Source organism: Arachis ipaensis, chromosome B3, assembly GCF_059453495.1.
Source record: "Arachis ipaensis isolate K30076 ecotype BB chromosome B3, ASM5945349v1, whole genome shotgun sequence".
NCBI lineage: Eukaryota > Viridiplantae > Streptophyta > Magnoliopsida > Fabales > Fabaceae > Arachis > Arachis ipaensis.
The window spans coordinates 45,960,837-45,983,686 of record NC_142438.1 but is presented as its reverse complement, the minus strand read 5'-3'; the positions used below and the strand labels follow the sequence as shown (position 1 = coordinate 45,983,686).

The following is a 22,850-nucleotide window of genomic DNA, read 5'->3' as shown; positions in this document are numbered from 1 at the left end:
AATTTATCATATGCAATATGCATATTTTTCATAAATTCAATTAATAAAAATCTTTATTTTCTCATAATTCTACTTTTTTTTACCGAAAAAATTATCATATCAAATATATATTTTTATGTAATAATTAATTTTTAGTATTCATATAGAGATGATTAATTAGATAGATATATCTGTACCGTATTATAGTTAAGTTCTTAAGTATAAATTAATAAATAGTTGTAGAGTGTGGATAATACTAGCAATTAAATAAAACTGAAATATATAAACTAAAGAAGAATGATGAGAAAAAGTTACGTAAATTATAGTAATAATGTAATGACAATTAATTAAGAAGCAGGAGTTAAACACAGAGATATTTATGTATGATTCGGGAGTAGTTAGTCATCAATGTATTGACACAGAATCAGAAATTTAATGGTTTTTGTCCCTTCTTGTTATCATAACATCACCCACTACTCCCAATCCAAAATTTCATCAGCTGAGATATATCATGATCTTCCAGCACTACACTACGCAGCTATATATATAAACTTGTATTTTAAAAGTATATTTTAAGAATATAATAATAAAAATATTTTAATTTTTGTATGTATTTAATCAATTAAAAATATAAAATCATATTTTTAATATTTTTTACAATTTTTTAATATAAATTTTAGAATAAGACCATATCTAATTTAGATGACTACTCACATAATAAATATTTTTATATAAAAATAATAATTAAAAATCGTTAAATAATTTAATGTATTTAATTATTGTCACTAAATAATTAATATCAACATCTGAAATATCATCTTTGTATAAATAGAACATATTTTATGTGTCACTTTTAATTAATAAGGGACACCCTTTTTCAGTTTTCACTTCATATATAAAGGTTAGCTAGCTTAGGTAGGTCAAAAGTAAGAACTATTTTTTGAAGAGAGAGAGATAGATGGATAAGTTACTTGCATCAGTTGTATGCCACTTTCTTGGACATTTTTTCAAAGGATGTCATAAACCCCAATACATTTTGGTTCATAGCTCATAGCTGAGTTTCAACTATTTAAGACGTACATCTTGCCGTTTCCTCAATTATTTCAAAATGATGCAAGTTAAGTATAGTTAATTAATATTAATATACTTTTGAGATAAATTTGGTTGGAAGAACAAGTATTTGTATAGACATTATTATGATGACTCAGCTGACAGTTGAATATCTGTAAACTCTACGTAAATTTAATTTATACCTTAATTATCTAACAATGGATAGAATCACACAACTCTTTGATAAAATCCATTTGGTACAGGGTGATGGATCATCAGTTGTAAAACACACTGGTTATTATTTTACAGCTAATTGTTATTCTTCTGTCATTTATTATAGCAAATATAATCGATTAATATCCAAATAAATCCTTAAAATCTTTATACAAGTACTTTAATTTCCAACAAATTTTAGTCACAAAATCAATCATTAAATTTTTATTTTATTACACAAATCAATTTTCAGAATAAATTTTTAATAATAATTTTGACAAATCAATTTCTATTGTTATCTAATGAAAACATTACAGCATTAAATTTTTTAAAATTCTTAGATTGTTAGTTCTTTTAGGCATTTAATCTGATATAAAAATTAATTTGTCTAACAATAAAAATTTAAAAGCTAATTTAGTTATTAGAACTTATTGAGAATTAAAATATCTAACTAAATTTTCTAAACAATAATTTAGAATATTAGTCAATCTCATACTGAGACACTTGCACACATTTTATTGTCCTTTTTTGGTCAGGGCACACTTTTTTCCTTTTGTAAAGCTCATTCTTTCATTCGATATACTGGTAGGGTATGAAATGAAAATTTTCATAGATATGCATATGCTTGATATATAGAAGTACACAGTTTATCTGGTAATGGCCATGAATAGCTTCAGTAACTTGTTAACTTCGTAGTACATTGTTACAGACCTAGCAGTTACACTCTTACACTACAATCATCTTCGGAGAACAATTTACAACTTTAGCCAAAACTACAAACGTAGAATGGTATTCCAAGCTATCTAGTAATAGTGTAATACGATCTTGTTACAAAAAGCAAACCATATCCCTTAATAGCACTAGGTTTACGATAGCAACCATTAAAAAATGACTAAAACCAGACGAAAGAACAAACAATTAAAGCTCATTGAATCAATAATGGTAAGTGCCTAAAATGTCTACTAGTCCGCCGGGATAATTACACATGAAAAAACAAAAAACAAAAATATTCATTCTACAAATGTAATTCTCTAAGACTTGCCAAGCATTTGGTTTTTATATTTAATTCGAAGTTTTGGAGCACCAGATATACCTTCTGATGTCTCGGGTTTGGAATCAACCCTTCTGACCTCTGCTATCCTAGAATTATTATTATTATTATATCCACTGGGTACAACAGGTTTCGGCTGAGGAGGTTCTTCTTTCTTACTTGAATTTTCAAGAGAGGATCTTTTTGCTTCTTCACTCCGCAGTTTTGCCAATTCTTTTTCCTTACGTTTCTTCTCTTTCTTCAACCTTTTTCGCTCTAGATATTCTGGGTCACCATGGTGCCGTCCCTTGTGATCCTTATGATCCTCCTGCTTCCGTTTCTTTTCTTTGCTTTTGTGCTTTTCTTTCCCACGGCCCGAAGCTTCTTTTCTCAATGAGTCTTCATCAGGGTCACGCCGTGCGATTGAGAGAGTCTGGAGGCTTGCATATCGCCGTGCATCGGCGTCTATGTTGTTGTCCTGGATAATGCTAGATGATGATGGATCCTCTGGCAAAGGGTGCGAATAAACTACACTTGAGTCGGCGGTGCATTGTAATTCTTTGACTAATTCATCGCCGTCACTCACAATTTTTGCACTACCTATGCTAGCAGTCATGCGTGAACCACGGTCGTGCCAGGAATTAACTTCCTCAATATTGTGATGACCAGTGCTTACAGTTTCTGCACAATTCCTCGGGGGTGCATCCACTGAAACCGAACTTGTAGGCCCATGATCAATATCATTACGACCAGCGCCTAAAGATCGTTCCGCTATTTGATTATCAGTATCAGCTCGACTGGCTGCAGAAGATTGTTTAACCTTGATTTTAATCTTCGTCTTCCGTTCATGGCTATTGGATATAGTATCAGCTTCTTTGGAAACTTCAATCCGAGTTTCTATTGGTGGCTCCTGGTGAAATTCACTATTTCGAGCTTCTGTTGGGGGTTCCCTGTGAAACTCTGTATTATGAGCCTCTGTTAGTAGTTCCTGGGGGCATTCTGCATTTTGAGCTTCCAATGGAGGCGCCCGGGGAATTTCTGTTTGCAGTTGTTTTGGAGATTGTATTGGTGGAGGTTCCTTCACAGCTTCGTCATGCACTTCTTTGCCAGCTTCATTAAGTACATTCTTGGCAAGTTCATCAATCGCATCCTTCAAACCCTCACTCACGGCCAAATCTTGTGCTGGATTTTGGGTAGAGCTTGGCACTTCCAAAGGTTTACTATCTGGATCAAGAACAAATATGTTCGTCTGATAGTTAAAAGCATCTGTGAGACCCATTTGTAATGTTCTATTTTCTCGGGGAACCCCATGCAGTGTTGGAGGTCTGCAGAAAAGCACAAACTAAATTCATAATCATCTCTTTAGAAAAAAAAGGAATATACGAAATAACCTCATAATATACTTGATTAGTGACAATCATTAGACCAAGTTATTTACCAAAAAACTAAGTTATCAACAACATATATAAAGGCATAAAGAAAAAAGAACCATAATAACAAGTTCCATTGCCCCCACAGTAAAGCACCAAACATTGTGCCCAGAAAAAAAGGATACCAAACCTCAAAATACCTGAATGCATAATATTTGCAGAAAAAAAATCCAGACAAAGATAGTTTTTCAAAATGGGGAACAAAAAGTAAAAAAGAGAAGGAAAACATGAGCTGAAAGAAATATCCTACAACAGGGAAACATCCAAATTCCATTGACTTCAACGAATTACAAAGGTAGAGTCAATGGACAAAGTATATGTCAGTCATCACAAAGGTGACTAAAATTCAAGGGAGACTAAGGAAACCAAAAAAGGAGTCCCAACAAATTCTTTTGTTGAGAAGGTAAATGAAAAAAAATGAATACAAAATTGTGCAAGAGTATGAAATATTTCCACACAGATTGACTACATAATTAAGTTAGCTGTTGATTTCTAGTAAGGAGCATTAAAAATAGACGAATTCATACCTTTTCGCAAGTACTTGTAATATGCAAAACAAGTAGTGTCGGAGAAAGACATTATTAAAAGCCATCCGTCCTTCCATTAAACAAAGCAATGAGATGAGATTTTGACTTGAAATTTCATCCTTAGAACTCGGTCCTTCTTTCATCTGACACAGTCGCATAACATGAGTCGCAAGTTTTAACTGCCCTGCAATGAAGGAGTGTAAATTTTCCAACACTACTTTAGAGGAAGCTATATATAATAGAAGAATTAGCATATACAGAAACAGCAGAAGCAGTATTCACAAAGAGGATACATATATGTTTACCAATATTAGAAGACCATATCTTGGGGTTCGTTGATCAAATGATTAACATTTTTGTATAATAGTTTCTCAAAAGTTGATAAGAGTTATCATTTGTTTAATTTGTCAGTAAAACTTAGTTCAAATAAATAAAATAAAAGTTAAGATTTGAGCTAAGTATTTTTTTTTTCCATTTCTCTCTCCCCTCCACACTCACTTCATGTGAAAAACAGATGAGCATGAATGAAACGTGTTTTAAAATTGAACCCTGTTTAGGATTCTCTGAAGTGAAAAAGTTAGTAGGACCTCAACTTTGGATCAATACAGAAAATTTTTTTGAACTGTGAAAGCCATCAAATTAATACGAAGGTAGATCTTTTGAGGATCCCAATCCTTCGAACCCATCCAAAACCAAATTTTCAACACATGCAACATTAGATGGACTTTTCTCATTTCTGAATTGGATTATTTCCTAGGGAACGGATTCACCACCTCTTAAGGAAGGCTCCTCCTGAACGTATTTGATAAATAGAAGTAATGCTGCATCAATGCCTTTCAAGTGGAATTCAAGATCAAGGAGGGCTCTCCTGGCTTCAATGCGAACTTGCCACATTGCCTTCAAATCCCTAAAAGGCTTCACAAGTTCATACACACGATCCTGTAGAAATAACAAGTGTTAAATATTTTCATGTCCTCCTTTGGATACAAGAAGTGAAGAGTAATAAGAAAACACTTACAAGAGGAATGAACCCTGACAACTTTAGAGCAATCTGAGCCAATGTCCGGATACAACTGATGGTCAAGATTCCATTGTAGCTGGGCATGAGGCTGGCACAAGATACTTTAAGAATGTAAAATATCCTTAAAAGTAACATGGATAAATCCAACCTACTCATAAAGAGATGTGGCATTCTACCTATCAAATTGTAACAGCCGGTCAATGCGTTTAAGAAGTGATGACAAAAGGAGGATACTCTGTCATCAAGAAGTCAGAAAAGAAGAAATTGTTAAAATTAACTAGCCTAATGTTTACAGATATTATTAGGAAAAAAAGTGAGAGCCTTGACAAAGATCAACAATAATGCACACACTAAGTCGATCAACCTATGCATGATTATTAGTGTTCATTTGCGAATTCTGATTCCAACTATAAACTAAAAGCAAGGATTATTCTGGAATAGAAACTAATTTGGGATAAACTATAACTTGGATAAAAAGAAACAAATAAAATGCTTCAATAAAAAGAAATAAATTATGGTCCAAAATTATAGTTTTAAGCTAAAAATAATACCTCTAATAATGGCATGAAATGTTTTGAAAAATTTAATTATAAGCAAAAGCTAGTTATTTTAGAATTATGATATTTTTATTACTGAACTAAATAAGTATCAAATCTTATGAAATATAAACAAATAGTTTCCTACCCTTTAATGTATTATGCAACCTTTTTCACACCCCCACTACAAGATTACTTTAAACTTAATATTTTAAAACAATGCTTGATTTTCACGCAAACAATATAAGTGCTTAAGTTTATAGATAGTAAAAGTAACAAATGACACAATGTAAGCTCTACTAATCCAAACAGGTAATCATGGAAGTGCAAGAGTAACAGTCCATGAACCTGTTTCCCAAATTCAAGCTCGCCAACCGACTGAACCAATGCAGCAAGCCAGAAGACATCTGAGTAAGGGTTCCCATTGTTGTCATTGTACTGTAAAGTTTAGGAGAGAAATGACATCAACAATGAAGCTACAGAACTTTTATATAAACCAAAAGAAAGTACACTTTTTAAAAAGATAGCAGTGTCATTGTCCACACAACTTGCATCATGAAACCAAAGAAGAATTATTAACAATAGAACTAGAAGTAACAAAACATGATTCAGTACAACAGCTTTAAAGAGCAAAGAATAGATATAATTAACAGAAGTTAAAATGATTTCATTCGTTAGCAACCTCTATGCCTGCAATGACACAGATAATATCAACAATTAATACTCAATTTAACTCCCATCAAATTGGGGAATACAGTTCAGTTCATACAAATTTCCTTGTTTTCATGATTATGAGTCTATCTTATCAAGAATTCAAGATACTCAGAGGAATATATATTATATACAGATAAAATAAACCATAAATAACTGAGCTTTCAAAAGTTCTTTTTACATAATTGCTCAAGTAAGCTATCCCTCAAACTGGCCTTTCGCAGTACAGCCAAATAGACCGGGAAAAAAAATTGGAAATTTGACAAGATGTATAACATATCGTAGAGTAATCCAAAAGGCACCTTTAAAAGGATTTTGTATACACCTTCAGGATGAATTCCACTTCATGGAAGCAATCTTAAGTTAAACTTAGAAGAAGGAATTGATACAGCCAACAGAAAATAAACAATCACCTTCAATAGTTGTAAAACAAATTCGATTGCTTCCCTTGGGCTTTTCTTATCTGCAGCTCTGACCATAGCTACAGCATGTGGAATGGCCTACAATATCCAATTATCAATGACTACATAGTTGTAACATGAAAGAATGGTTTATTAACTAGCAGGCAAGCAGAATATATATGCCACTTAAAAACTATCATTGAATACACAAACTTACAGGTGATGCAAGGAGCGTTTAAACAAAGGAAAAAAAAAAAAAAAAGAAGAAATGACGAAGATTTATATTCTGCAATTCTCAACACATTGAAACAAATACAAAGACACAAGTACTGGAAATCAACAAGTGTATAATTATTAGAATTGTTATTTCCAATAACAATGTTCAACAAGAATGCCACAGAATTTTTTTAACATCAACACTACTATAAAGTAGGGATGTCAAAGATGTAGGGAAAGAGAATTAGAAGATTTGTCCCATTCCACTTAAAGATTTCCCCTTTTTATCTATTGTCTCTATAAAATAGAATAATTGAAAGGAAACTCTGGCTATTCAATAAGTTATTCAACTTTCATGGTGAATTGTGATGGGCTTGCTCAACTCTATTACTAGATATAGCTGGAATGATGCTATTAGTAACAAAGTTACAAATAAATGTGGTTAGGCTGAGGCCTGAGTAGTCTCTGTATGGTATGAATGCAATAAAATTGTAGAAGAAAGTGGAACTGCAACTTTGACTATTATTAATGGGAAGAAAAGATAAAATAGTCTTTCCAAATAGCCAGCCTCAACATTTTATGCCCTCAGCTACCCTTAAACAAAAGCCTCTAGGAATTAATACACTATAAAAGAGGAAACAGAAAGAAACATTAACCTTTTAACTGACATGTGCATATTACTATATCATGGAAATCCATAGTATGAAAACTTCATGAAATAGTTAAGAAAAGTAGATATTGACAAATACAAATACAAATAAAAACATTAATGCATTATTGAACACATCATTTGCATACAATCACGGTAAATAAAAAGACACGTTTAAGAAAAAAAAATGAAGAAACATTAAATGATGGCTTTCCTAAGAAAATATTAAGGAAATGTGTGTGAAACATGTATAATGAATACATATTTCAATCACACAAGACAGCAGGCATCATACACATCCTACCTCCTTGCATTACCTCAAGAACAAAATACTCAGCAAAATCATGAAAATCATTTGGCCTGGAAAGAATTGAAAACAACAACTCATTATCACTTCATTTTGTCAAATTTAAATGAGAGAAACTTGACAATAATTTTAGGAGACATACTTTGGGAGTCCAATGTCAGAGTCAAACCTTCGACTCTTATAAAATTTAATCAAATGAAGCAGGCCAGCGAAATCAGTTTCCTGCTAGCCAATGAAGTTAAGTCAAAATTTGATATCAAGTCATCATGAAAAAAGTAACTTGAATTGGTATATTGAGAATACGGGTTTAACATAAACTTTACTGACAGGAATGCAACAAATACTCAATACTTGGCAATAAGTTGATTCAAGAGCTTCACTAACTCTTCGACAGATTTCAAAGTTCAAGATGTATCTAGGTGTTCCATGCATTCTTACAGAACATAAAACTTCAGTTGGAGTTAAACATTGTGATAGATGTTGGGGAAAAAGCAAAACTTTAATTAGATGAATAACTTTTCTTTCCTAGGTGCAATAATAGTGTATCATAAGCCAATAATTACATCAAAGCACGATCTAACAACAATGAAGTATGAATTTAACAAGTATTTTGCAAGAAATTTTAAAAAATTCACAACGCAATAGGTAATTCAGCATTTAAGTACCTCAGATGCTGAACTCGCCAATGCAAATGCTGCTTCGATTCGTACTCTCCAGAAAGCCTTCAGTTAGGACCAAAAACCTCCAGATGTTAGCTTAAGATTCATAAGGAATCATTGAAAATTGAAAATGTACAGATAATAAGGACAAAAGACCTTGGAGTCGGTGAGAAAATTGTTGAGGGCATTTACAACAGAAAATGATAACTGGGGCAATGCTTCTAAGGTTGAAATCGCTTGTGCCTGAGCAATAACATCTTTATCCTTCTCTAATTGATTAATCTGAGGAAACCATATAAAGCATCATTTATCAATAAATATAAATCATTGCAAAAGATGAAATATAATATAATAATAAAATTAAAAAAAAAAAAAGACAGGATCTCGTAATAGATCAATGATGAGATGCACTTAGCAAGTGTGGATATTACAACATTTTTAACATAATCCCTTAGCTAAACCAGCAATACTTATTATTGTTGTTTAAGCCTAGTTTAATTAAAAAATATACATGATCGTATTGGATGAAATCCCATCTTATGAAATATTAAAACTCCACAAATGGTTCGGACTAGGCAAGACTAAAACCATGACAATAATAGAGCAGTAACAAATCTCAACTGTTCATAAATTAAATAACTTTGAAAATCAATTAGCTATGAAACTGACATGGGCTTATCCTTACCCACATCTGTACTGGTTGATTAAAATGAATCTCAGCAAGGTACTCCATGTCAGGGTCTGCTCTGATCCATAACAAAGGGGACTCTGTACTGTTACATCAGATAAAGATGTCAGAAACTAAAAACAAAATAAGAAATTAAAATTATAAAAAAGGGAACCCAAGATACCTGGAGCGTACATCCATGGAAGGTACATCACCATTATCATCAGAACCATCTAGTTTTAGACCTTTCTTAGGCTTCTGAAAACGTCTAGCAGCAAGCTTAGAGTGGCACTGTATTTCTAATAGTTGCCATGCTTCTCCAGCCATTGGTAGAATTGGATGGTCATACATTCCATCAAGTTCATATACCCTGATACTCATCATCCCTGGCCATCCACTGTCACCATCTCTATTTTCAGTATTTGGATTAATATCAAGAGCTGATGTACTTGACGTCTGTGATGCTGTGCATCCCCTCAATACAGCCAATTCAACAATATTCTTCCTTTTATTATAGGAAAATCCCATCCTTAGCAATAGCAAACAGTAACTCATCAGAATATGAATAAAGGAATCATACCAAAAATGAAATATAAAAAGCAATAAGTGAATCATTATTTTATACCTTAAAATAGGGCATCCACATGAACCAACCCACCGAGGGAAGAAATCTTTAAGAAATGGTCGTTCAAGATTTCCAACCTTATTGGCAAAATGCCGAAACTGCATATCAAAACATACCAGTATACTAAATTCAACTGACCTAGAACTCATTATTTGTAAATGAACTAATCTTTAAACACATCTAAATCTAGAAAAGGTTTTTAGAATTTCACGGTTTAATGTGCCAGAAGCAATTACCTCCTTAGTACTAAGAGTCTTCACAGAACGTGTTTTATCTTGAGCACGAGAAACTACTGTTTGCAAAATCTGGAAATTTTTAAACAGAAACAGTAATAGTAATCGTCAAACCCCTCATTCAATATTAAAAAATTAAAACACAAGCAACACAGAAAAAAGATGCAGATTATGAATAATGGGAGGTGAGAAATGCAAGGAACTACAAGTAAAGATAAAAGGTCTCCGTGGACACACAACCTATCCTAGCTTATATGTAACTTCAGGACATATGCATAATGATCAGAGCTGACAAAAGTACACAATTACTGATTTCATCTGTTTCAGTATTTTACTACAAACATCCACACAAGCTCTTCTTTTGGGTGAAATCTTTTGAAAAGGATCTATGTTGTGGGCACTGGGCAAGCATGGCCTTCAGCAAGATCCCATCCCCCCAGACTAGGAAGGCACATGGGGATCAGCTATAGTGTTTATTGGGGACAGCTGCTCCATGCAACTATATCGGATTGAGTACTATGGAATATGGTAAAACATAATGAGTAAAGCACTATTCAGAAGCACAAGTTGAGAAAATGCCAAGGAATCTCACTCTACGGAAAGATTCAGGACCCATCTGCTTTTCCAGCATCTGAAGAATTGCCACCTGAACAAAATATGAATCATGTGTTACAATACTAAACAATCAAACACAATGTTGTATTGGTGAAATGCTATATGATTAAACGGGATTGAAGATAAAAGAGGGATTGAAGATAAAAGAGGAACGGAATAACTCACAGCTTTCCATGATCTTATTTTTCCATACAAACCCATACAGTGTGTCCCATATAAATCCTTACAAGAAGCTGAACAGCTCAAAGCTGTGGCTCCACTACTATCGACTTTACAGACAGCGCAGTTTGCCTGTAGATTGATTTATACATAAGCATACAAAAAGAAAATGTAATTAACATACTATCCGGTTCACATTTTCATCTCAGGAAGTTCACTTCTGCATTTTCTTACTTAAAATGACAGACAACAAAGTTTAATCATAGCAATTGGAAAAACAAAAAATGTTGAATTAGAATGAAATCAAATTGCTGTTTGCTACTGAAAAAAGTCAAGATATGTCAAAATAGAAGAAAATTCTAGTATGAAATCTGGATTCATTATCAGGCATTTGAATCAAAACAGTTTCAGAAAATTAAGAACAAGCATGCACCTCCCAGCAGCAATTTTAGAATAAAAGATTTGGGACAACCTTTAAAGTGTGTATTTTCATTAATTGTCTTGTCTCAGCTCAATATGCTAGGTGAATAAATTAGCCTTTGTACAGATCAGACTATCCCAAAAGTTAACACAAACCTTGTATCTACGATACCGCGCCTCATTATTTCCCAAATGTTTCTTAATAAAAAAATCTGTCAAGAAACCAGAAAGCCCGTCCAAAAGCCATTCTGAAAATAAGCATTCAGCCATAAGTTGGAGAAAACAGGTTTTCTACAAAATCGACAATGAATCAGAAACTGAACAAGCAATAGGACAATATTTGGTAAGTACTAAGTTACCATCATCTGGTCCCTCGGGAGTGATATATACACCAAACCATTGTCTTGCAAGAGCATATGCAAGTTTTATCCTTGTATCAATGGTCTGTCAGAACAAACACTAGTGCTGATCAATAAGCATGCAAAACAGCCAAACTTCATGCAGGAAATTCACGTGTGAAAGGAAAAACAGTTCACCATTTCCTCAAAAGAATCTGATTAAAAAAAAAGGGAACAAAAGAAGTATAATAGTAAGCTAACCTGGTCGATAAGCTTTTCATCAAACAAAACTTGAGAACTAAATATATTCATAGATGCTCCTAAACTCATTGAAGAAACTGCCATCTCTGGCTCTATGAAAACTTGTTTATAAGAGTTAAATGGGAAGTCTGCAGAAAGATAATCCTTATAGCAGCTGCTCGCCAATAAAAATAAAAACATCCAATCATTATACAAATTAAAAAACTATATATATTTCAGGCAAGAAAATTGCTAGTATCGCAAGTTAAACCTGAAGGCACTATGAAAATATTCCACTGTATTCCGCATCTTTGACAGATTAGGTAGCAAACACATATGTGATATAAGACTGAATTGGTGATCAGGAAGAATTTCAAATGGGGCTACAGCCAATGATATCCACCTTGCAGCAACTGGAACATCCAATTTATATACATATGTTTTCCGAGGAGGATTATCCTTGCTTAAAACCTGAACAAGAAAGGAGATTCAAACATACAGATTTAACAGTGCAACGCATACAAGATAGAGATAGTTTCTTCGAACAAAGGAAGACAATTTCGAGTGAAATCTAGGAAGAAGGGATCATCTAAAACATAAAAGGTCAGAGAACAGGGTATCATGTATAGTTATCTCATTGAATGAACTAGCAGTTTGTCTTTTCTTTTCCATTCTGTTTATTAATTGGAGAAGTAATAATCCATAAATTATTAAGTGGAAGTTTCGGATGCGATAGTTTTGGAGAAATGAAGAGAGAGAAAGTGTGTGTGTTTGAGAGAGAGAGAGTGAGAGAGAGAGACTAAGTGAGAGAATCTGAATCTGTATTACGATTATTGTTACTTTGTCTTGTGCTCAGTTCACTCTATATATAGAAGTACAGCTCAGGGGCAGAGAAGTCATTCCAATCTTAAGTTAGTTTCACTTTCTCTAACTGATCTAACTAATTCTGAACTGCCTACACCTTCTAAAACTAAGGCTCAGCTCACTCAATTAGGATGTAAGGCTTTTTTACAATTTTAATCATTGTGGTTCTGGTCTAAGGTAGCATCAATCAAAGAAAAATATCAACAGAAATAACATTCTTTTCCATCACAGAGAAAAGGAAATCTCACTTTCCCCTTTTATTTGTGTGTCATGGAAGCTGTACACACAGTGTTAAGCTGCTTCATAATATTGTGAAAGCTAAATGTGATCTTCAAAGGCAAGAGAAAAATCATGAAACTAAAAAAGGCATGCCTCATAGGAACCACAGTTTAATAAATCCTCAACCCTAGAGATGCATGCGGTGAGCATGGATTGAACATGCAACCTTCAGATCTTCAATCTGACGCTCTCCCAACTAAGCTATCACCGCAATTAATGCACCACCAGCAGTGCAGAGTTGTATTCTGTTGCAATTGAGAGTCATAGCTATATATATGGCTGAGTGAAGGTAACCCACAAATCATACACCACCCAGAGTTATACCATGATGACGATTTGTTTAGAACATATTATCCCAAGAAAAAGACAAACAAGAAAGAAGAAAGAATGAAGGTTGTACTCAATCCAATCCAAATAGGAAGAGGAGAAAAATGAAAAATTTTCTGTAGTCTCAATCCTCAGATTTTTTACATCAGGCAATCCACAATCCAACATATACGATTACATGCATCTCATGACAGATTGCAGTTCCTTCTTAAAGCTGAAATTCCATCTTAAAGCTATTTCAAGAATCTAATAAACAAATATTGAAAAGTTGGAGAACCACAATATCCAATATACAAAACAAAGTTCCAGCAGCATATTTCCCTGTCCTACCAGACACATCATAAAATTCAACGCAATTAGGTTGCGGAAAAGTGTCCCCACTCATCACCGTATGAATGGAAGAAACAATTCCAACACCGTAACCAACTACTTCTTTCAGTTTTCGAATTTCTGCGAGTACTTAAGTTTATCCCATTTTACAAATCTTAGGTTCTTTCAATGAAGCCTACAACTATGGCAACAAAGCCTTTTTTCAACTAGGTAGGTACAGGTGACTAGATAAACTAAATGGCGTCTTTTGTGTCCTAGCATAAACTGTAACATATCCAAATATAAGCCATTAAATTGTAAGTTATTTTTCATAATACCTTCACACACTCAGTGTCCATTGTTGGGAAAGAAAAATATCATAATTGACAACTTGAAATCCAAAAGAAAGCTACAAACGCTTGCAAGTTGCAACAAAATAACATTCTTAAACATTATAAACTTGTGAAAATCAGTATAAAACATACTTTCAGAACTAGAATCCCAAAACATAAAATATCATTCATCACTACCTGGTATAGCAAGCTTCCGGTACTAACAGCCACAAGATTGTGTGCTACAGTGAACTCCAGGTCGTAGCTGGAAATAAAAAAAAATAATAATAAATTTAAAAAATGCTTGGAGATGATTAAGTAATTAAAAGCATTATGCATTGCCCTGCTATTATCATACCAACATCGCTGTGAATTGTCGTCTATACAAGGGAACCAGCACCTCGCTCTCCTAATCTGGTTATCAGTGTGAAGAACATTATCTTTGAAATGTATCCCTGTCTCCGCCTTCTCTATCCAATAGTTAATACGAACGACTCTTACATTCTGCACCCAACATCAACCTACATCAGAAAACACAAATAGTAAACCTCCCCACAAACAACTCATTTCCCGCATTCTACCACCATATTCCAGTTAAAAGCTATGTTATCCACTACTTTATAGTAGTCCATACTTTACAATAAGCAGGCATACAAGTGTCACACACAATTTTTTTATTTTATTTTATTTATTTTTTAAAAAAGGGGACAATAAGAAGAAAATCGAACACAAAATCAATCATGGGGACCCATTATAAATACATCCGTACATACAAAATATAGAACACAACGTTCAACATTTTTTGCATTTCTATTAACTTGGGCACATAGCTAACTCAACACACTACTACAGAGTACACACGTGGCAAGCACATATCAAACCCAATGTATGTCCATTTACTCATGTCACTCCAAATTACATAAATATTTACAGCATATATAGTTTCACTAAACTTTCAAAATTGTTCAGCATCCAAGCGCACAGGACAGCAACTATAACCTGCTTAGGTTCAGCAGAGGAATGAAACCCATTTTCAGAGATCGGCTGCTGCTCGAGCTGTTCACTCTCAGCCTTGGCCGGCTTGCAGCAGTTAATGAGCAAATTCGGCACCAGCTCCTTCTCCAGAGCAGACAAGTACACTGAGCCGGCAGCGTCAGCAGCCGAGGCAGGCGAATCGACGGAGCTCCACCTCCTGTCATCGTCCTCCGCCTGCTGCTGGTGCTGCTGAGGATAATACTCGAACTCAGTGGGCTCACCGTCAACGGAAACACTCTCAATCCCCAAATTCTCAGCGTGCAGGCCAACGATCCCAATCTCCGGCACGGCAATCTCCAATTCAGTATACCTGCAGCTCAAAAAGCCACAACAAAATAAAAAACTAAAAAAGAAAGAAAGAAAGAAAGAGAACCCCTCGCTCGAATCTAATCAAATCTAAGTTGAAGGGGAACCACGAGAACAAGAAAACCTAATCAAGAACCGCAAGCAGAGAACATTTGTAGTTGAGAGGAGAAACGGGAGGAGAAAGGGAAGTGAACTGACCCGTAGAGGAGGCGTTTGTGGAGGTCGATGGAGAGGCAGAGCTTCTGGTGGTGAACTAGGGCGCCGGAATTCTCGGGTTTAGGGTCCTCGTTCTTTGGCTTACGAGGCTTCGCCATGACACGGAGACAGAGAAAGAAAAAGAGAATCGATCTTCTTCCTCTGTGTATTATTAACGCTGTGCTGTGCTGTGTGGTTCGAGTTTTGAAGAGAGAGAAAGATCAGCGATTTTTTGGGCACTGGGATGCTCTCTTATATATAAACAGACAGAAAAGGGGGGGGGGGGGGGGTTGGGTTCTGGTGGGTGACGATATAGTGCGGGGTTTTTATGTCGTCCCCTGCCTACTAACAACCTCATTTACTTGTTGCACCTGAAATTACCTTTTAGTCCTTAAAACATCATAATCATAATCTTCATGGAATGAGCATATGCTTCTGGATTTTAGGGCTTTATGATGAATAATATCAGTTTTTATCACCACCTTTTTAACTATGTCAAAGTGTGCTTTCTCTTGATATTTTTGAACAATAATTAACATTAGAATTATTTTAAATTATAAATTATGATCATTTCAAAAAAAAAAAAATTCAAAATTAATATTTGAATTCTTAATTATGTTACAGTATGGTAAATTGGTTAGATAAAAGGATAAATTATTTACGAAATCTAAATTAGTCATTCAAAATATAAAAAATATATGGTCAAGATCTATTCATATAATAAAAAGTATAATGTTATTGAATATACATATGTTTAGATGTAACTTGTAATATTATTTTATTAATTAGGGTATGAATGTAATTCATTCAAATATTTTATGCACACTAAATAATTTCTCTTGAAATAGAATAATATGTTCATCAAACCTCATTTCATTTGACTCTGCTTCATTAATTTCTATCAACCTAAAGATAGCCTTATGCCATGGATGTTTAAGAGTGAATGGAATGTTATACCAAAAAGAAAAGAGCAATGTAATATATTTATGTCATCAACTATGATCCTTAAAAATTTCAACCAACATTAAATTTTCTTTCTGAAATATATTTAATTAAAAATTATAGAATGTTAGTGAGGGGCAAATTAAGAATGTCTGATTTAATTTAATTCCTTAAAGCTAATTTATATAAAGAGGAATTCTAAAAAACTAATAAAATTTATTATTTTTATCAGTAATTAACTATTAATGTTTAAAAATATAAATTGAAATATATATTGCTAAAAAAAACTAGATTAATGAGTAATACAAATAATAAATTCAGATGACCTTTACCATTTTCTCTTGTATAAAATGCAGTGTTTTACAAAATGCATCTTGTTTGAACATCTCGGATAAGAGATTCTCCTTGAACAATGAAGAGCACGTCACTACCAACAATCTAACCAGAAAACCCTTCAAAACCCTCTTCGGAAACCCTAAAACCCTCAGCGACTATGGTTGACCACTACAACAAGTACGAACCCTTCTTTCTCACTCTCTCTCTTCCAAGTTTGGAACTGTACTAATTAATTCCACTTAAAAGTTGTTTACTATTTTAGGTATTTTTCAATTTCACTGAGAGTTGTTTGTGTGTGTGAATTTTGTGCTCAGGCTTGTTAAATTAATGGCGAGGGCTTTCTACGATGACCTAACGAGCAAAGGTGATAATCAGCCCAAGACCGGAAGAACCGATAACAGAGGAATCGCTGTGGTGGTGCTCGATGCCCTCACCAGGTTCCATTTTTTTTTTCTCTGAAGACCCTTACTTCGTGTTAAATTCCGTTGAAACCGGTGGAATTTAGACTTGGTTGAATCGATATTCAGTTATAAAATTAGTAAAAAGAACTTGGAGATAATGGAGTTTGCTTTTATATGAAAATTTTAAAATAAAAATAAAAACTGAAAAGGTGTATAATGTTAGTTTGCATCGTTGCATGGACCAGTGCACAGTGAAACTAGGCTAGTTAAGTTTCGTGAAGTCTGGATTTGGTTTTGAACTTCAAATCGGGGATGGTAAGGAAGTGTGGTTATGATACTGAAGTCAACAGGGGTAAACTCATTTGAATTGTAAAGTGAACTTGCGATACTGGAATTTTCATTTTTAATATTTTCTCAGTGTGATGGGCTAAATGCTGCTAATTTTCCTGGAATAGTGCTGCACAATGAAACTGACATAGTTAGGTTTCATGAAACCAACAATTTGATTTTTGAGCTTGAGATTCAGATGTGAGGAAATGCAAGAATGATATTGGTTGAACTTGATGTATGTAATTGTAAAGGTAGAACGTGCATTTGTTCATTTGTTTGGGTTTTCATTGAACTGCTCTACTGCTCCAGACGACAATGGGTTAGAGAAGAAGACTTGGCAAAGGACCTCAAACTGCATACAAAACAACTTCGGCGGATCTTGCGGTTTTTTGAAGAAGAAAAGATCATTACCCGAGATCATAGGAGAGAGGTAATTGTTTGGTTCTATCCGTTGATTGGTGGCATTTTATGAATTGGTAATAGGAGAGGCAACTAATATAAGCTTATAGCAATGTAAAATTCTCTCTTCATCAGAATCATCGTGTGTTTTCTATTTATCACCTTAAAAATTAATTATGGATAATGCTTATTCCTGGTGCTTATATGGAGCCTATACTGCGTGAACATTTAAGCTGTTGCAAATATGACTTGATTTAGTTATATCTTTACATTTTGTATTTGATGTTTCCCATAATCTTGACATTGTAAAGATGTGAAAGGATTTTTTTATTTGGGATCATGTGATTGTGTTTTTTTTCTTTACCATGATTGTTGTTTTGCTTCTATCGTGCCATCTTTCTCTTCTTCTTTTTTCCCCTTCAAAATTTGTATTTTCTTATAGTATTCTCTAGACCTCGAATAATGAAGAGTAGCTATGTTCTTTTAAGATTATTATTTTAGAGGATTTATCATTTTGTTTGTTGCCTCTAAGATCTAAAGTTTGTTCATTCTATTTTAATTTTAAATTGATCTGTAAATGTGTTATTTTTATTTATTTTTAATTATTATTGGTTATTTATAGATTTTTATGGGCAATTGAGCATGTAAATGTTTTCTCCATCTGTTACCTATCTTCTGATTTTTACCACAGACAGCAAAGGGTGCAAAAATGTATAGTGCTGCTGTAGCTGCTACAGCTGATGGTCATCCGACAGCCAGAGAGGGAGAAGAAAAGGTCAAGCTGCACACACACTCTTATTGTTGTCTGGATTATGCACAGGTTCATCTCTTATCACTTATTCTTCTATAAATTGGTAAAGTGTAACTCCATCAATGATATTATTATTATTTATTGCACAGAGAAGGGAAACTCAATGTTATTTTGCCTGTTTCTGGGACAACTTTTCTTAATCAGTAAAGCCAAATTTTACCTCCTCTGTCGTATATTGAAACTCAGTTGAATTTTGTTGCAGATATATGATGTGGTTAGGTACAGACTTCATCGGATGAAGCATAAGCTGAAAGATGAATTGGAGGATAAAAACACAGTTCAGGAATATGTATGTCCAACCTGTGGGAAAAGGTTTTAGTAATTCATTGTAATTTCATTATCATGATTTTTCGTAGTTACTTAAATTGATGTATTTCCATTCCATAATACTTGAAGCTATGAATTATTTTAGATATAATGCTTTGGATGCACTGCGGTTAATATCTTTTGAAGATGAGGACTTCCATTGTGAAAGTTGTAATGGAAGGCTTGAGGTTGAAAGTGATAAGATAGCTTCTCAAGAAGCAGGAGATGGAGATGATAACGCAAGGAGACGACGACGGGAAAAGTTAAAGGACATGCTTCAGAAGATGGAGGTTCTTATATAGTTTTGTTATGCTGTTCATTTCAGTCATTAGCTTTATATGATGGATTATTTCATTTACAATGGTCATTTTTGATGATGGATATCACTGTTGTTTCCTGTAAATGAGGAACTCTTTTTGAAAAATGTAATTTTCTAGCAAATAATAACTTCGAAGTTGGGTCTTGCATTTATGGATTAAACAAGCTGAGAGGAACTTTGTTGAAACCATTAGAATTTATTATCCATACTGCTGTTAGTGTTCCGATTTACAGATGTATCCTTAGTGTTTATGCCTCTATTAATTCAATAAAACAATTATACCTATTGTACACATCTGCTTGCATACACTCTCTGTCCCGAACTTGAATATAAAAGTTATCCTTCTCCAGTAACAACTGAATTCTCTCCTCCCTCCCATTTCCTTGCTGCTGTGTAGTCGGTTCTGTATGTTTCCATGATTCCATCTATCTGGTAGCTCTTGCAGTTTTAAGTCCTGGCCAACTTCCTTTCCCTTTATTTTTTTTTCCCTCACATAAACTTTAGTAGCAGGAGATTATTTATCAAAATTCCTTTCAGATATCTTGTGTTTCGAGTATTTTTTTTATTTTTTATTTTTTAAATTTTTAAACTCTTTCATTTTACTGATGTGAGAAACCCATATTACATGCAACTGGAAACTCACTAACTTCAAAGTAGGAGGAGACCAAGGGGGCCAAGAGAACCCTGTTTTCCATTCTCCTATACTGGGTATAGGAGAAGATCAGAGGAATGCAATTGGTGTCATTTCAAGACTAGCCACATTTTTATGGTGGCCTAAATTTAGTGGGCAGCTGGATTTGTTGGTACTATGTATTGCTTCTTTAGAAATGGCCTGACACACTCTTTGTAGCTGAACTTGACAGAGTTGCAAGTTTTAAAGGAATTCAATGACGTTTAAGAGTTTTAAACATGGTCCAGTTTATAAGTCCAAATGCAACTTTGATATTGCTGTTCGTTGGTTTAATTTTGTGTGGATTTCATCACATTTGTTAGATTTTACATAGTCTTTGTTTATTGTTGCTAATGCCTCACAATTTATTTTGTTTGTGATGACTATTGTACTTGTGTAAGTGCAGGTACAACTTAAACCATTAATGGACCAACTCAGTCGGGTAAAAGACTTGCCTGTTCCAGAATTTGGCAGCCTTCAGGCATGGGAAGCACGAGCTAGTGCTGCAGGGCGTGCTGCCAATGGAGATATCAATGCTGCTGATTCTAAAATGTCTCAGATGGGATATAATGGAGCATCAATCCCTTACAGTGGAGATACTAAGGTAACATTTTCCTGTTTTGTTGTTGTTTTTGGAATGCAAACATGCTAGGAAGTGACGACACATTGCATTCTTTATCCTCTGTTTTCCAACTTTTATGTATTATTTTCTGTTTTGGTGATCCAGCTCCATTGTGCAGATGCAAGGCAGCAAATTTTATCTTAGGATTTGTCTATAGGTTATGTTGAATAGAATTGCAGTTATTTTGGGATTAATTGAGATATACTATGAGGGGGTAGAAAGAAAAAAACATTTTTCTGCAGATGGCTAATTTTATTAAAAAAAGAGTCAATCAAATTAACCAGACTTAAATCTTCCAGTGTGTATTATAATATGGTTGCCAACTTCCTTGAAAATCTTGGTTCTCTGTTTCTTTTTCCTTCTCTATTTACTGTTATGTGCCCATAGTTGAATGAGTTTTAACCTTTTATCACAAAATAATTCATAAATGAATTAATAATAATTGAATATGGAGGACATATATATATATATATAGCACTCAGGTTATATCATCATGAATGTGTTAACTTCTATGCAGCCCTTGATTTTGACATTGAGAATATTGTTCACAAAAGCTGTAAATGCTAAGTAGGCTATTGATCGATGTGGACAGGTTGTAGTTGACTTCAATGGAACTGAAGGCAAAGGAGAGGGTATTAAGTCCGAAACTGAAAGTACATCTCTAAAGGTTTTGCCACCATGGATGATCAGATCAGGGATGGTTCTTACAAAGGAACAGCGCGGAGAAGTGAAGCAAGAAACAAAGATGGATGGGACTTCAACTTCCATAGCGACACAGCACACAGATGACAAAAAGTCAACAACTGAACAAGATGACAATAAGAGTTTACAGGCCTGTGAAATATATGAGCTGTTATTTTTTTCATGCTTTGAATAAATTCTGTGCTATACCTAGCCCATGCCTCCCAAAGGCATCCGAATGTCTGCTTTTTTGCTAAAGATTTCTGCCTCCTTGTGTGTTTTTACAGGATGAGTATATTAAGGCTTATTATGCTGCTTTACTTCAGCAACAACAAGAATTGCAAAAGAAACAAGAATATTTAAATACAACTGAATTAGTTGATCCTTCTAGCAGTGCTTCTGGCCGTCAGGTTGGTGTCAAATCAAAACGTGACGATGCCGAGGATGATGGTACTGAGTGGGAGGAGACTCCAATTGGAGGTATGGTTTTAGCTTTCTGATATAATTAGACTAAAATTTGGGTCCTTAAAATTTAACTCCTGCATACCGGCATAAATCTGATTGCTAATATTTGTAAATATACGAGAAGTGGCCCATCTCCCTTTAAAAAGTAAATTAAATAAACAATGACTAACATTTGAATATGTGATTGATTCTGAATTTGATTATACTGTTGTTTTGATTTTTGTCTTGGTTAATTGAAAGTATATTCTTAGTATGCATGATTTTCTCTTGGATGGCCATATGTAGAGCTTTATCCCATGTAATTTTTGTGTGTGTTTGGGGTTGGGTTGACTTTGAGAAGTAGCTTTTATAATTTTTTTTATCCGAACTGTTTTTTACCAAGTCAACTATCACCAAAATTTAATAGAAATTTCTCTGAATTTTTCCTTTTCTTTATATGTTGCTTTCCTTTGGTTGATGATGTTATCATGTGTCTGCTCATTTGTGCACTGGGTGCATTGTTAAAGGCAACGGAAACGGAGGTTTCAAGGTTGCAGATTTGAATTTGAATGTTCAAGCTGAGGAAGAACCTCCAGCAGATGAGGAAGACGAAGACGACATCGACTGGGAAGAAGGTTAATGAATTTTTTTTTTGAAAAAATAAAAACAAAAAGAAAACTAGTCAGGATGATGTAGTAATGGCTAACCTATTTGTGATATGCAAGAACAAGGTCTCGTATTATAGTCATGCTGCTTGCAAATTATGTTGTACCATAAGACTATAGATAGCTGTTCATATTATATTATTATGGGTTTGTGCATGTTGCTGTGGTGACTTAGAAAGGAGACTTGGTGGTAGTTGACTTTTGAAATAGTTGGTAAATCATAAGTTATTCATCATATTTTTCATGACCAA

At 34.1% G+C, this 22,850-nt stretch overlaps 2 protein-coding genes and 1 non-coding gene across 4 annotated transcripts; 1 reads left to right on the top strand and 2 right to left on the bottom strand.

The window, feature by feature from the left end:
- Nucleotides 1-2,146: 2,146 nt before the first annotated feature.
- Nucleotides 2,147-15,990, bottom strand: TAF2 (TBP-associated factor 2). Of its 2 annotated transcripts, XM_021118842.2 has the most exons (25): nt 15,677-15,990; nt 15,137-15,482; nt 14,496-14,641; nt 14,336-14,402; nt 12,298-12,497; nt 12,048-12,201; nt 11,808-11,892; nt 11,605-11,696; nt 11,035-11,160; nt 10,847-10,900; nt 10,258-10,326; nt 10,022-10,119; nt 9,581-9,925; nt 9,415-9,502; nt 8,886-9,011; nt 8,736-8,792; nt 8,213-8,292; nt 8,081-8,123; nt 6,911-6,997; nt 6,135-6,224; nt 5,427-5,485; nt 5,248-5,338; nt 5,003-5,168; nt 4,230-4,413; nt 2,147-3,597 (listed from the first exon to the last, which is right to left on the bottom strand). In XM_021118842.2, the coding sequence occupies exons 1-25, from the start codon at nt 15,790-15,792 to the stop codon at nt 2,274-2,276; spliced, it is 4,293 nt and encodes a 1,430-aa protein (XP_020974501.2). In that variant the 5' UTR covers nt 15,793-15,990; the 3' UTR covers nt 2,147-2,273. The 2 variants fall into 2 exon arrangements, with proteins under 2 accessions (XP_020974501.2, XP_088364055.1); XM_088507929.1 differs by lacking the exons at nt 8,081-8,123; nt 8,213-8,292.
- TRNAF-GAA (transfer RNA phenylalanine (anticodon GAA)) lies at nt 13,308-13,380 on the bottom strand. Its single transcript has one exon. It is a non-coding gene; the product is annotated as a tRNA-Phe (tRNA).
- Nucleotides 15,991-16,938: 948 nt separating the features above from the next.
- Nucleotides 16,939-22,850, top strand: LOC107630411 (uncharacterized). The gene is made up of 10 exons (XM_016333521.3): nt 16,939-17,128; nt 17,266-17,388; nt 17,992-18,112; nt 18,773-18,901; nt 19,095-19,204; nt 19,305-19,488; nt 20,594-20,791; nt 21,402-21,641; nt 21,778-21,970; nt 22,462-22,850. Exons 1-10 carry the CDS (start codon nt 17,109-17,111, stop codon nt 22,572-22,574), a joined length of 1,431 nt encoding a protein of 476 aa, XP_016189007.1. The 5' UTR covers nt 16,939-17,108; the 3' UTR covers nt 22,575-22,850.

What these genes read in the sequence shown, in the direction of transcription:
- TAF2 (XM_021118842.2), bottom strand. Translation starts at nt 15,792, where the DNA reads ATGGCGAAGCCTCGTAAGCCAAAGAACGAGGACCCTAAACCCGAGAAT. An exon ending in ATTTTCTCACCGACTCCAAG is followed by an intron (nt 8,793 to 8,885) that starts GTCTTTTGTCCT and finishes TCCTAACTGAAG; the next exon opens with GCTTTCTGGAGAGTACGAAT. An exon ending in CTGAGTATTTTGTTCTTGAG is followed by an intron (nt 6,998 to 8,080) that starts GTAATGCAAGGA and finishes TGGATATTGTAG; the next exon opens with GCCATTCCACATGCTGTAGC.
- LOC107630411 (XM_016333521.3), top strand. Translation starts at nt 17,109, where the DNA reads ATGGTTGACCACTACAACAA. An exon ending in GTGCTCGATGCCCTCACCAG is followed by an intron (nt 17,389 to 17,991) that starts GTTCCATTTTTT and finishes CTACTGCTCCAG; the next exon opens with ACGACAATGGGTTAGAGAAG. An exon ending in CTTACAGTGGAGATACTAAG is followed by an intron (nt 20,792 to 21,401) that starts GTAACATTTTCC and finishes CGATGTGGACAG; the next exon opens with GTTGTAGTTGACTTCAATGG.